Source organism: Schistocerca piceifrons, chromosome 1 (genome assembly GCF_021461385.2).
Source record: "Schistocerca piceifrons isolate TAMUIC-IGC-003096 chromosome 1, iqSchPice1.1, whole genome shotgun sequence".
Lineage (NCBI taxonomy): Eukaryota > Metazoa > Arthropoda > Insecta > Orthoptera > Acrididae > Schistocerca > Schistocerca piceifrons.
This window is the reverse complement of record NC_060138.1, coordinates 198,432,118-198,445,931: the sequence shown is the minus strand read 5'-3', so window position 1 is coordinate 198,445,931 and position 13,814 is coordinate 198,432,118. Positions and strand designations below refer to the sequence as shown.

Genomic DNA, 13,814 nt, shown 5'->3' with positions numbered 1-13,814 from the left:
CATTGGAAGAGAAGTAACACATCTAGAGAGAAGTAGAAACATATAGTAAGTAACATCTTTGCAATGAAATAGTAAAAACTGAACAGTACCTAAATATCAATGGAGTTGATAGGAAAACATTTAGCACAAAACAGGAATAGCATGCCTACATAACAGTTTCTATTAATAAAAAAAACCAATAAAATAAGATAAAATTAGTACTAGACAAGGCTGCATCAAGAGGTATGAAACATGTAGAGTGACAAACAACCAATTAAAAAAGAAGAGACAGTTGTCAATGTAAATACATTGACAACTGTCTCTTCTTCAGCAGCGGAATAATCAGAGCACAGCGACGATTCGGTAGTAGATAGCCGAGGCCTCCTTGGCGAACCCACTTGAGGCTGTTGACAACAACGCACTATCTATCGCGAGTAATTGGTGGAAAGTTCGTGAGAGCGATGGAGCAGTTTCGTTGGCTCATAAAAGGAGGCACCTGGGCTTAGGAGTGAGTGGTCAGTGTGTAGAAGTAGCGAGATGAGGGTACTCGGAATTACGGCGGTGCTCTGCCTTCTGGCGGCGGCTGTGTCTGCCGACCCCGTGAGGGTTAGGCAGCCCAAGGCGGACGACGAGGAGTTGGCCTGGTGGCAAACGTCAGTCATCTACCAGATATACCCGCGCTCCTTCAAGGATTCGAACGGCGATGGCGTCGGTGACCTCAGAGGTGAGTGGAAGTGGTGGTATACAAAAAAAAAAAAAAAATAATATTTTTATTTTGGTTTGAGTGATAATATTACGTAAAATTTTAATGTCCTATTTCTTTTGGGGTACTTGATTTAAAGAGAAATGATCATCAGTAGCATTGGGTTCTGATTATGGCTAGCATGAGACTGTTAAGCAAACTCAATACCACCACAAGCATTTACGTAGACCTTGGTTTTTCCGCGGTGCGTACGTAACAGTTTGTGAAATACAACGCGCGATTCACCGCCTTCTACGGTTAAGTTTGCGTGAGTGGCTGCTATTATTAATAAAAATCTTCGTATATTACGCGGAATGTTGTAATAAAAAATTAGTTCTCAAGGGGCCTGATAGCAACTGGTTTAATTATGCACCAATTTTAAAACGACGATGATTATCTGAGATATTTCCTTTTTCATGAAAAGTAATAAACTGCTTTGATTATTTTTCATTACCGAGGTAAAACTAAGGAGATTTTCGTCATTTGCCGTTCAGCGGCCAATGGAAAATTTACTTAAATCAATGCAACGAAAATATTAATGATTAAAGCTTTGATTTAATTTTACTGGCTTTAGAATATCGAATGAGAAAAACAGAGCACTCTCCTTCATTTACATTTACATTTAATAAACGATTTAATAAGAATAATTGTTTTGCCGGCGTAATGGCCAACTTATGCTGCAAGAGAAATGGGGGTTCCCTCCGGGGCACACGCTAAAACAACAAATTTGCACAAAATATTGATGCACTAATATGAGAGGTGCGAGCTGTACAAAAAGTAAATGTTATTACATGGAAATTGTATTCATATTATGAATTGTTTTACAGAAGTCACACACAATTATTTCAGCGAGCAGTGGCGTCTATCATCCATACCAGAATCGAAGACAAGAGAGTGTGAGTCACATGATACAATGTCTTTGGTCTTTTTTTAATTAACCAACACAGATAAAAGAAAGACGATTCGATTTCATTATCTTCTCCAGATTTTTCTTCGTAATGTTAATGCTCCTTGCACAAAACACATCGCACTTTAGCACTTATAGCGTCACATGACGAATTATTCATCAGAATACGAAAACTCCATTTGTTTTATTTAATAAATATATATGGCGTTCCGCCACAGTAGGTACACGTATATTCGTTGCGAATAGATTATAGACACCGAGAAACTAATACTACATACGAGGTGTGATAAAAAACTAATGAAGATTTTCGTTTTTCTGAAAGTATCTGTGGTTATACTGATAAGACACGGACGGGGAATCACCCTAGCAAAGGTATGGGCTGCAAATGGGAAAATCCATTGAGATAAGTGACTTTGGCAAAGGGCAGATTATTATTACGGAGAACCTGTGAACGAGTATCTCGAAAGCGGCGGAGCTACTCGAGTGTTCACGTGCTACTGTCGTGAGCATCTGTGGAAAGAGGGAGAAGAAACTTACCACTAGTCGCTAAGTGAGTGGAGGTCCACGACTCTTCACAGAACGTGGAGTTCAGAGTTTTGTCTGACAGCTGGTGATCTGTGCCATCTCTGCTGAAAGAGCAAAGTACTGGTGGACGCACAAGAATTTCGGAGTACATCGCTCATCGTAAATTGTTGAACATGGAGCTCTGCAGCAGACCACCCCTACGTGTTCAAATGTTTACCGAACGATATGGTTCAAATGGCTCTGAGAACTATGGGACTTAACATCGGAGGTCATCAGTCCCTAGAACTTTGAACTACTTAAACCTAACTATCCTAAGGATATCACAAACATCCATGCCCGAGGCAGGATTCGAACTTGCGACCGTAGCAGTCGCTCGGTTCCGGACTGAAGCCCCTAGAACCGATAGGCCATCGCGGCCGGCACCCAACGGTATCGTTAGTTACGATTGCAGTGGGCACGGGACCTTCGGAATTTAACCGATGATCAATCGAAACGTTTCGGATGTTCGGATGTATCAAATTTTTGCTACATTAGGTCGATCGTCGTCTCCACAAATACCGTCATCGAGGCGAACGACGGCTCGAAATGTGTAGCGCGCCACGGTCGCGCGCTGATGGGAGCAGTACAGGGTGATTCAAAAAGAATACCACAACTTTAAAAATGTTTATTTAATGAAAGAAACATAATATAACCTTCTGTTATACATCATTACAAAGAGTATTTAAAAAGGTTTTTTTTCACTCAAAAACAAGTTCAGAGGTGTTCAATAAGGCCCCCTCCAGACACGAGCATTATCAAGCCGATTCTCCAACTCGTTCCACACTCTCTGTAGCATATCAGGCGTAACAGTTTGGATAGCTGCTGTTATTTCTCGTTTCAAATCATCAATGGTGGCTGGGAGAGGTGGCCGAAACACCATATCCTTAACATACCCCCATAAGAAAAAATCGCAGGGGGTAAGATCACAGGGCTTCTTGGAGGCCAGTGATGAAGTGCTCTGTCACGGGCTGCCTGGCGGCCGATCCATCGCCTCGGGTAGTTGACGTTCAGGTAGTTACGGACAGATAAGTGCCAATGTGGTGGCGCTCCATCCTGCTGAAATATGAATTGTTGTGCTTCTTGTTCGAGCTGAGGGAACAGCCAATTCTCTAACATCTCCAGATACTGTAGTCCAGTTACAGTAGCACCTTCGAAGAAAAAGGGACCAAAAACTTTATTGGCTGAAATGGCGAACAAATGTACAACTAAATGAAACTTTATAGCTCCCTTAATTCGCCGACAGATAGTGCTTAGCTCTGCCTTTTGTCGTTGCAGAGTTTTAAATTCCTAAAGTTGTGGTATTCTTTTTGAATCACCCTGTATTATGCGTCAGGAGACATTCTCCTGCGCTTGCATTGGACCTGTGGAAGGAATGGAGGACACGCTGACAGTGCGAACCACTTGCATTCCTTCATGCTTTATGTCTTCCCCGACGGCGATATCATCTTTCGGCAGTATAATTATCCACGTCTCGGAGCCAGAAGCGTGCTACAGTGGTGTCAGGAGCATTATAGCGGATTCACGTTGATGTCTCGGCGACAAAACTCGCCTGATGTAAATATTATGGAACCCATCTGGGTCGCCATCGGGCGCCATAACCGTGTACTCAAATCAGCAGCGCGTTATTTATGCGAATTACATGACATGTGCGCAGACATCTAATGACACATATCTCCACAAACCAATCGACAAACTGTCGGAACCCTGATACGCAGAATCAGTGATGTATTTCGTTCAAAAGACGGACAAACTTGCTATTAAGCAGATGGTGATAAAGTTTTGGTTCTCCAGTGTATTCAACATCAGCTTTTTTCCCTTCAAAGTCATCCTCCTCAGATATAATACACTTGTGTCAGCGCTTTTTTCCAATCTTGGAAGCACTTCTGGAACTCATTTTTCGTTAAGATGTTGAGCTCCTTCAGAAATTCTGTTTTTATATCATAAATCGAGCCAAAACAGCGTCCTTTCATGGTTCTCTTCAGCCTCGGGAACAGAAAGAAGCCACAGGGGGTCATGTCCGGCGAGTACTGTGGCTGAGGCAACATAGTCGCCATAGCACTTGTCCTAGTGACAATTTGCATACTTACCGGAAGAATGGGCATTCTTCATCTATCCTACAGTACAAAGTCAAAATTTATAAATTACATACTTATTCCTGCTCAGACAAATTGGGCGAATCGGTTGGTTCTTTTACTCTAGGTCTGCGGTGAAACTTAGGCGGCATAGACACTATGTGATCAAAAGTATCCGGACACCTGGCTGAAAATGACTTACAAGTTAGTGGCGCCCTCCGTCGGTAATGCTGGAATTCAGTATGGTGTTGGCCCACCCTTGGCCTTGATGACAGCTTCCACTGTCGCAGGCATACGTTCAATCAGGTGCTGGAAGGTTTCTTGCGGAATGGCAGCCTATTCTTCACGGTGTGCTGCACTGAGGAGACGTGCCGATGTCGGTCGGTGAGGCCTGGCACTAAGCAGGCGTTCCAAAACATCCCAAAGGTGTTCTATAGGATTCAGGTCAGGAATCTGTGCAGGCCAGTCCATTACAGGGATGTTATTGTCATGTAACCACTCCACCACAGGCCGTGCTTTATGAACAGGTGCTAGATCATGTTGAAAGATGCAGTCCCCATACCCGAATTGCTCTTCAACAGCGGGAAGCAAGAAGGTGCTTAAAACATCAATATAGGCCTGTGCTGTGACAGTGCCTCGCAAAACAACAAGGGGTGCAAGCGTCCTACATGAAAAATACAACCACACTGTAACACCGTAACACCACCGCCTCCGAATTTTACTGTTGACACTACACATGATGGCAAATGATGTTCACCGGGCATTCGCCATACCCACACCCTGCCATCGGATCGCCACATTGTGTACGGTGATTCGTCACTTCACATAACGTTTTTCCACTGTTCAATCGTTCAATGTTTATGCTGCTTACACCAAGCGAGGCGTCGTTTGGCATTTACCTGCGTGATGTGTGGCTTATGAGCAGCCTCTCGGCCATGAAATTAAAGTTTTCCCACCTCCTAACTGTCATAATAACCTGCAGTCGATCCTGATGCAGTTTGAAATTCCTGTGTGATGGTCTGGATAGATGTCTGCCTATTACACATTACGACCCTCTTCAACTGTCGGTGGTCTAGGCGCTCAGTCCGGAGCCGCGCGACTGCTACGGTCGCAGGTTCGAATCCTGCCTCGGGCTTGGATGTGTGTGATGTCCTTAGGTTAGTTAGGTTTAAGTAGTTCTAAGTTCTAAGGGACTGATGACCACAGATGTTAAGTCCCATAGTGCTCAGAGCCATTTGAACCATTTGAACTGTCGGCGGTCTCTGTCAGTCAACAGACGAGAACGGCCTGTACCCTTTTGTGCTGTACGTGTCCCTTCACGTTTCCACTTCACTATCATATCGGAAAAGAGTGTACCTAGGTATATTTAGGAATGTGGAAATCTCACGTACAGACGTATGACACAAGTGACACCTATGCATCAGACCACGTTCGAAGTCTGTGAGTTCAGCAGAGTGCCCCATTCTGCTCAGTCACGATGTTTAATGACAGCAGAGGTCGCTCATATGGAGCACCTGGCAGTAATTGGCAGCACAATGCGCCTCATATGAAAAACGTATGTTTTAGGGGGTGTCCGGATACTTTTGATCACGTAGTGTTCAAATGGTTCAAATGGCTCTGAGCACTATGGGACTTAACATCTGAGGTCATCAGTCCCCTAGAACTGAGGACTACTTAAACCTAACTAACCAAAGGACATCACACACATCCATGCCCGAGGCAGGATTCGCACCTGCGACCACAGCAGTCGCGCGGTTCCGGACTGAAGCGCCTAGAACCGCATGGCCACAACGGCCGGCTCACAAAGTGTAAAAGCACCATTTATTTATGGGTGATTCCTGAAAAAACCCCGAGAATCTAGGACTTTTGAGTACAGAAAGTACCAATTGTTGGGATGGCTACTTCTACAATTTCTATACATAACAGATCGTCGAAATTTCTGCTATATACTCTAAAGATGATATTCTCAGAGAACTTCGAAAAGTTTTTCTATTTCATTAACTGTTACGAGATCCAGATGATGAAAGTTGCCGAACTTAGGCAGAAAACAGCAAGAGTCAGGTTTTAGCTGTCTTTGCACCGTGGGCCGCTATTATCTAAATGACTAACCAAAGCACATGGCCCAAATTTTAACTGTATATTCTTTAGACATTCATCTAGAAACGTCATGTTCAAAAATCTGTATCCATTATAAAGATACATCCGAAAAACCATGATTTTGGGTGTCAAAAGTACCAGTTGTGGATATGGCCACTTGTGTAATTCGTATTAATGACAAATCGTCGAACTTTTTCCCATATGTTCTTAAGATGAAGTTCTAGGGAACCTTGCAACTTTTATTGATATTATTACTGAGATTTAGAGGTTCAAAGTTACCGTACTTATGCACGTAAAGTATGCATGTAATATCCCGTCTGAGGCGTTAATATAGTTTTAAACGACGTAGTGAAGACATGGCAAGAGTTCTGGATCACCGCAAGGTTTCTGAGGCCACAAAACAATGTTTTTAGTGAGAATTTCTTTCACCAATAAGATTATATGACGCGTTGTCTGTGTATAATAGGCGCTTCACGCCTATACAGATATGCCCAAAGTGGTACTGCAGTGACAAAAATGGGCTAAAAAAGTTCTTAACATGACTGAAGATGACTTAAAATGACAGCCAAAATTATGTTTTTACATAATGGAAAGACTGCAAGTTCAGTCAAATATTTCTGATGGTGTTTTTCTTAATACGCAAATCATAAGCCGGGAGCCTTCAATGAATTGCGATCGATGAGTAAAATATCCAGAAAAAATTTAAAGCAGACGATTGTGTGTTAACCTTAAATTACGCATACTTATTTGTTGTTTATATGTGTTCAAGAATCATAAAAGAAGGTTGTATACATGGAAGAAGCCTGGAGATACTAAATGGTATCAGATAGATTATATAACGGTAAGACAGAGATTTAGGAACCAGGTTTTAAATTGTAAGACGTTTCCAGGGGCAGATGTGGACTCTGACCACAATCTATTGGTTAAGAACTGTAGATTAAAACTGAAGAAACTGCGAAAAGGTGGGAATTTAAGGAGATGGGACCTGGATAAACTGACTAAACCAGAGGTTGTACAGAGTTTCAGGGAGAGCGTAAGAGAACAAATGGCAGGAATGGGGGAAAGAAATACAGTAGAAGAAGAATGGGTAGCTTTGAGGGATGAAGTAGTGAAGGCAGCAGAGGATCAAGTAGGTAAAAAGACGAGGGCTAGTAGAAATCCTTGGGTAACAGAAGAAATATTGAATTCAATTGATGAAAGGAGAAAATATAAAAATGTAGTAAATGAAGCAGGCAAAAAGGAGTACAAACGTCTCAAAAATGAGATCGTCAGGAAGTGCAAAATGGCTAAGCAGGGATGGCTAGAGGATAAATGTAAGGATGTAGAGGCCTATCTCACTAGGGGTAAGATAGATATTGCCTACAGGAAAATTAAAGAGACCTTTGGAGAAAAGAGAACCACTTGTATGAATATCAAGAGCTCAGATGGAAACCCTGTTCTAAGCAAAGAAGGGAAAGCAGAAAGGTGGAAGGAGTATATAGAGGGTCTATACAAGGGCGATGTACTTGAGGACAATATTATGGAAATGGAAGAGGATGTAGATGAAGATGAAATGGGAGATACGATACTACGTGAAGAGTTTGACAGAGCACTGAAAGACCTGAGTCGAAAGAAGGCCCCGGGAGTAATCAACATTCCATTAGAACTACCGACGGCGTTGGGAGAGCCAGTCCTGACAAAACTCTACTATCTGGTGAGCAAGATGTATGAGACAGGTGAAATACCCTCAGACTTCAAAAAGAATATAATAATTCTAATCCCAAAGAAAGCAGGTGTTGACAGATGTGAAAATTACCGAACTATCAGTTTAATAAGTCACGGCTGCAAAATACTAACGCGAATTCTTTACAGACGAATGGAAAAACTAGTAGAAGCCGATCTTGGGGAAGATCAGTTTGGATTCCGTAGAAATATTGGAACACGTGAGGCAATACTGACCCTACGGCTTATCTTAGAAGCTAGATTAAGGAAAGGCAAACCCACGTTTCTAGCATTTGTAGACTTAGAGAAAGCTCTTGACAATGTTGACTGGAATACTCTCTTTCAAATTATGAAGGTGGCAGGGGTAAAATACAGGGAGCAAAAGGCTATTTACAATTTGTATAGAAACCAAATGGCAGTTATAAGAGTTGGGGGGCATGAAAGGGAAGCACTTGTTGGGAAGGGAGTAAGACAGGGTTGTAGCCTCTCCCAGATGTTATTCAATCTGTATATAGAGCAAGCAGTGAAGGAAACAAAAGAAAAATTCGGAGTAGGTAATAAAATCCATGGAGAAGAAATAAAAACTTTGAGGTTCACCGATGACATTGTAATGCTGTCAGAGACAGCAAAGGACTTGGAAGAGCACTTGAATGGAATGGATAGTGTCTTGAAGGGAGGATATAAAATGAACATCAACAAAAGCAAAACGAGGATAATGGAATGTAGTCGAATTAAGCCGGGTGATGTAAAGGGTATTAGATTAGGAAGTGAGACACTTAAAGTAGTAAAGGAGTTTTGCTATTTGGGGAGCAAAATAACTGATTATGGTCGAAGTAGAGAGGATATAAAATGTAGACTGTGCAATGGGAAGGAAAGCGTTTCTGAAGAAGAGAAATTTGTTAACATCGAGTATAGATTTAAGTGTCAGGAAGTCGTTTCTGAAATTATTTGTATGGAGTGTACCCATGTATGGAAGTGAAACATGGACGATAAATAGTTTAGACAAGAAAAGAATAGAAGCTTTCGAAATGTGGTGCTACAGATGAATGCTGAAGATTAGATCCGTAGATCACATAACTAATGAGGAGGTGTTGAATAGGATTGGGGGGAAGAGAAGTTTGTGGCACAACTTGACCAGAAGAAGGGATCGGTTGGTAGGATATGTTCTGAGGCATCAAGGAATCGCCAATTTAGTATTGGAGGGCAGCGTGGAGGGTAAAAATCGTAGAGGGAGACCAAGAGATGAATACACCAAGCAGATTCAGAAGGATGTAGATTGCAGTAGGTACTGGGAGATGAAGAAGCTTGCGCAGGATAGAGGAGCATGGAGAGCTGCATCAAATCAGTCTCGGGACTGAAGACCACAACAACATATGTGTCAAAGTATATAAATGCGACGAAGTACATAAAAAAACTGTCAAAACTTCACTGGCTTGTAGAATCCCCTTAATACTGTGTGAATCAACTGAAATCTGCAACGCAAATATTTCGTTAATGGATGGCGTCATCGATATACGGATTTCGCAGATTGGAATGGTAGACACGGGTGCGCCTTTGCGGCCCGTACAGAGTGTTATGAGTTCCAAATGTGTATTTATTTTAAAAAGGCACAAATATTTCAATGAAGTAATACCTAATGACAGTATCACGTCTCCGGAGGTGACGTGTTGCTAAACGGGGCATGGCCTAGGACTAAAGAAAGACGGACAAAGGTGAACGCAGTACCTCTGTGGGGCCTGACACGTAAAGAATCAGTATACCCTCAAAGCCTGTGCTCACAACGATAACCACCTGTGCCAAAACAAGCTTGCAGTCTACCATGCAACGATTGCTGCACACGTTCTAGCATTTCAGCGGAAACTGCAGTGCAGGCACCAGAACTGCGCCGTTTCATATAGCCTGTGGTTGTTTGAAGTGGTTGACGTCTGTTGATATATCTTTCGCCGTGTACGGTGCACTAACGAACGACATACTTCCAACACTCAGCATGAAACATGAGCGTGTCTGCTTTTTTCGCATCCATGTCCACTATCACATTATCAGTGACAGGATCGTCGGTATACAATCGGAGTGTACAAACAACACAGTGTAAACAAACGTAACATTGTCGCCTAGCATCTAAGCAGGAAGGAGGTACAGAGATCGTCTGTACTTTAACCATGCCTTGGCGGCCAATATCGCGGTCCGACCGCGTTCGCTGTCGGTGTTTACTGTGTTTACAATACGATAAATCGTAAACTACTTGCGCTAGTTTCCTGCAATAAACACCACTGACATGCTGATTCATGAAACTTTTGGGATTTTACTGCCAGTAGACACTGTCTCGTTTAAAAATTGGTAACAGTTGTAAAAAACTGCACTTACGTCCACGTCTCAGAACCTGAGTGTTCGCTGCACATACGCGCCCTTGCCTACAATTCAGTTCTGTGGAAACCGCGCATCGATAGTGCCTTCCATATGCGAAATGCACACATCAAAAAAAGTTTTACATCACCACGGTTCCCAGAACTCATGCAGACAGACGTTGACTGTGGATATTGTATCACAGACACAGTCCATTTGACTGTTCAGAGATGTCACTAAACCCGCCCAAAGATGTAAACAACCATGTGTGCTCAACACCTATTAGACGGAGGGGGCGCGACAGCCGATCAGTTACGGTTATTCCACCAGGAAGGCTCGTGTTGTCTGTAGTTCAACCATGCCTAAACGGTCAATAACGCGGTTCGATTGCTTTCGCATTGTTACTTTGTGCCAGGAAGGGTTCTCAACAAGAGACGTGACCAGGCGTCTCGAAGAGAACCAAAGTGATGTTGTTCGGACATGGAGGAGGTACAGAGAGACAGGAACTGTCGATGACATGCCTCACTCAGACCGTCCAAGGCTACTGCTGCAGTGTGTGACCGCTACCTACGGATTATGGCTCGGAAGAACTCTGACAGCAACGCCACTATGTTGAATAATGCTTTTCGTGCAGCCACAGGACGTCGTTTTTCGACTCAAACTGAGCGCAATAGGCTGCACGCCCGACGTCTATGGCGAGGTCCATCTTTGCAACCACGACACCATGCAGCGCGGTACAGTCGGGCGTACCAACATGCTGATTGGACCGCTCAGGATCGGCATCATGTTGTCTTTACCGATGAGTGTAACATATGCCTTGGGAGCAACCCGGTCAGGCTGAACGCCTTAGACACACTGTCTAACGAGTGCAGCAAGGTGGAGGTTCCCTGCTGTTTTGTGGTAGCATTAAATGGAACCGACGTACGCTGCTGGTGAAAAAGAAGGCGCCGCAACGGCTGTACGGTACGTGAATGCCATCTCCCGACCAAGAGTGCAACGTCATCGGCGGCATATTGGCGAGGCATTCGTCTTCATGGACGACAATTCGCGCCCCCAAAGTGCACATCTTGTGAATGACTTCCTTCAGGAAAACGACATCCCTCGACTAGAGTGGCCAGCATGTTCTCCAGACTCAACCGTTTCGAACGTACCTGGGATAGATTGAAAAGGGCTGTTTATGGACGACGTGACCCACCAACCATTCTGAGTGATCTACGCCGAGTCGCTGTTGAGGAGTGGGACAATCTGGACCAACAATGCCTTCATGAACTTGTGGATAGTATGCCACGACGAATACAGGCATGCATCAATGCAAGAGAACATGCTACTGGGTATCAGAGGTACCGGTGTGTACAGCAATCTGGACCACCACCTCTGAAGGTGTCGCTGTGTGATGGTACAACATGCAATGTGTGGTTTCCATGAACAATAAAAGAGCGGAAATGATGTTTATGTTGATCTCTATTCCAATTTTCTGTACATGTTTCGGAACTCTCAGGACCGAGGTGATGCAAAACTTTTTAATTTGTGTACTGTATTTGCGGGGCAAGTGCTAGGTGATTGATCCTGTGTAAGCAGCGTACTTGATGCAGCACGGAAAAGAAGGGAACCAACGGAAAATGTCGGAGTACAAAAACGACGAATATGTTCCTCTTTACCAGTTTACTCAGTCTTCATTCATCATTACTCACAAAAAATTGTGGCACGCCAATATATTTGCCCTTTTCTGTACTAAAAGAGAGTAGCAGGGCCATAGTGACGGTGGCAGAGGGAGTGTCAGTGAAAGAAAAGGAAGTGGGAGACAGTGATGATGAGAGAGAAAAAGTGGCACGACAATAGTAGTGAGAGCCAGAAAGAGAGGAGATACTGATGGTCAATGAGAGACAGTGACAGTAAAAAGGAAAGAGAGGTGGACCTAGAAAAAAATCGAAAGAGAGAAGAGACAGATGATTGAACACCATACATAATCTTAGGGTCTGGAACCTCCTGGACCGACGAACTTTTAACACGTAGGTATATGGGAGGGCTCCTTTTAGACATAAATTTTCAACCCGTAGGTGTAGGAGTAAAAATAAGTTGGACCTCCCAGACTGTTTGAGCTGCCGAAGTATGGAGGATACAGTGACAGTGGGAAAGAAAAACGAAAGGAGACAGTGTAAGTGAGTGAGGAGATAGAGGCACTGGGAAATACTGTAAATCTATAGGAGGGAAAGAAGATAGTGGGAAAGAGACATAGTGGCAGTGGGAATTAGATGCTGAGTGTGAATACCGCATTTTTTTCTACAACAATTTTTTATTGAACGTAATGAGAATTACACACACGAAAGAATGGTGTTTTATCTACGCACCCCATTTTTCCACGTTATCTCCATTCCATTCTATGGCCTTCCTCCAGCGCGAAACAAGCGCGTGTATGCCCTGTCGGTACCAACCCTTGTCCTGGTGGCAGAAGCAGCGCTTCACTGTATCAATCACCTCTTCATCGTCCTCAAAATGTCTTCCACGAATGGAATCCTTTAATTGCCCAAACAACCGAATGACAACATAATCTCACTGCAACACGTCAGGTGTGACAGCCGGTGACGGTCTCACCGACGGATGCCAATAGAAGAGCTCCGCCGAACCGACTATTGAGGGGTCACTCTCCGTGCCCAGCGACTAACTGTACTTCTGTCGACAGCAGATGCTCCATAGACTTTGCAAAAGCATTTGTGAATATTCCCCACATTTTCTTTCTCTGCAGTGAGAAGTTCAATGACGGCAAGTCTCTTGTAACGTACATAAAAAAAATGGTTCAAATGGCTCTGAGCACTATGGGACTTAACATCTGTGGTCATCAGTCCCCTAGAACTTAGAACTACTTAAACCTAACTAACCTAAGGACATCACACACACCCATGCACGAGGAAGGATTCGAACCTGCGACCGTAGCGGTCACGCGGTTCCAGACTGAAGCGCCTAGAACCGCACGGTAACTTACATCACCTACTGTTTTGAAGCTGTCATGTAACTACGCAATCTGTCAGAAGTGACGGAAATTTGGCGCGCCCAGTCATGAGACTTCAAATAATACATACGTAACGTTTCGCATTCGTAGCATTGTTGTCGGCTTGGAAAAAAATGGTTGCATTACTGTCTGGTAACCCTCGTACAAAGAGAGAGTGGCTAAAAGGATTCAGAATGCTCTGAATTTAAAGAGTGCGAATATGTTCGCTGGGTAGAATTTCTGGTGAGGAAGGTAGAATGAGGACTGAGGTAGCTGCTGCCCAACATTCCTGTCAGATTCTTTTGAAAAGGAACATATTCGTTTTTTTTTATGCTATAACAGGAGCGTATTTCCGCTGGTTTGTATATATCCTTCTGACCTGGAACAAACATAACCACAACAGAATAATTGAATATCTGTGAA

General features: G+C 43.5%; 1 protein-coding gene across 1 annotated transcript in view; it reads left to right on the top strand.

Moving 5' to 3' along the window:
* The first annotated feature begins 516 nt into the window (after positions 1–516).
* The window catches only part of LOC124799570 (maltase 2-like), a 121,705-nt gene continuing 108,407 nt past the window's right edge, over positions 517–13,814 (top strand). The window contains exon 1 of the mRNA XM_047262934.1: positions 517–703. Coding sequence (XP_047118890.1) covers positions 517–703 — 187 coding nt within the window. The remainder of the gene's footprint in view (positions 704–13,814) is intronic.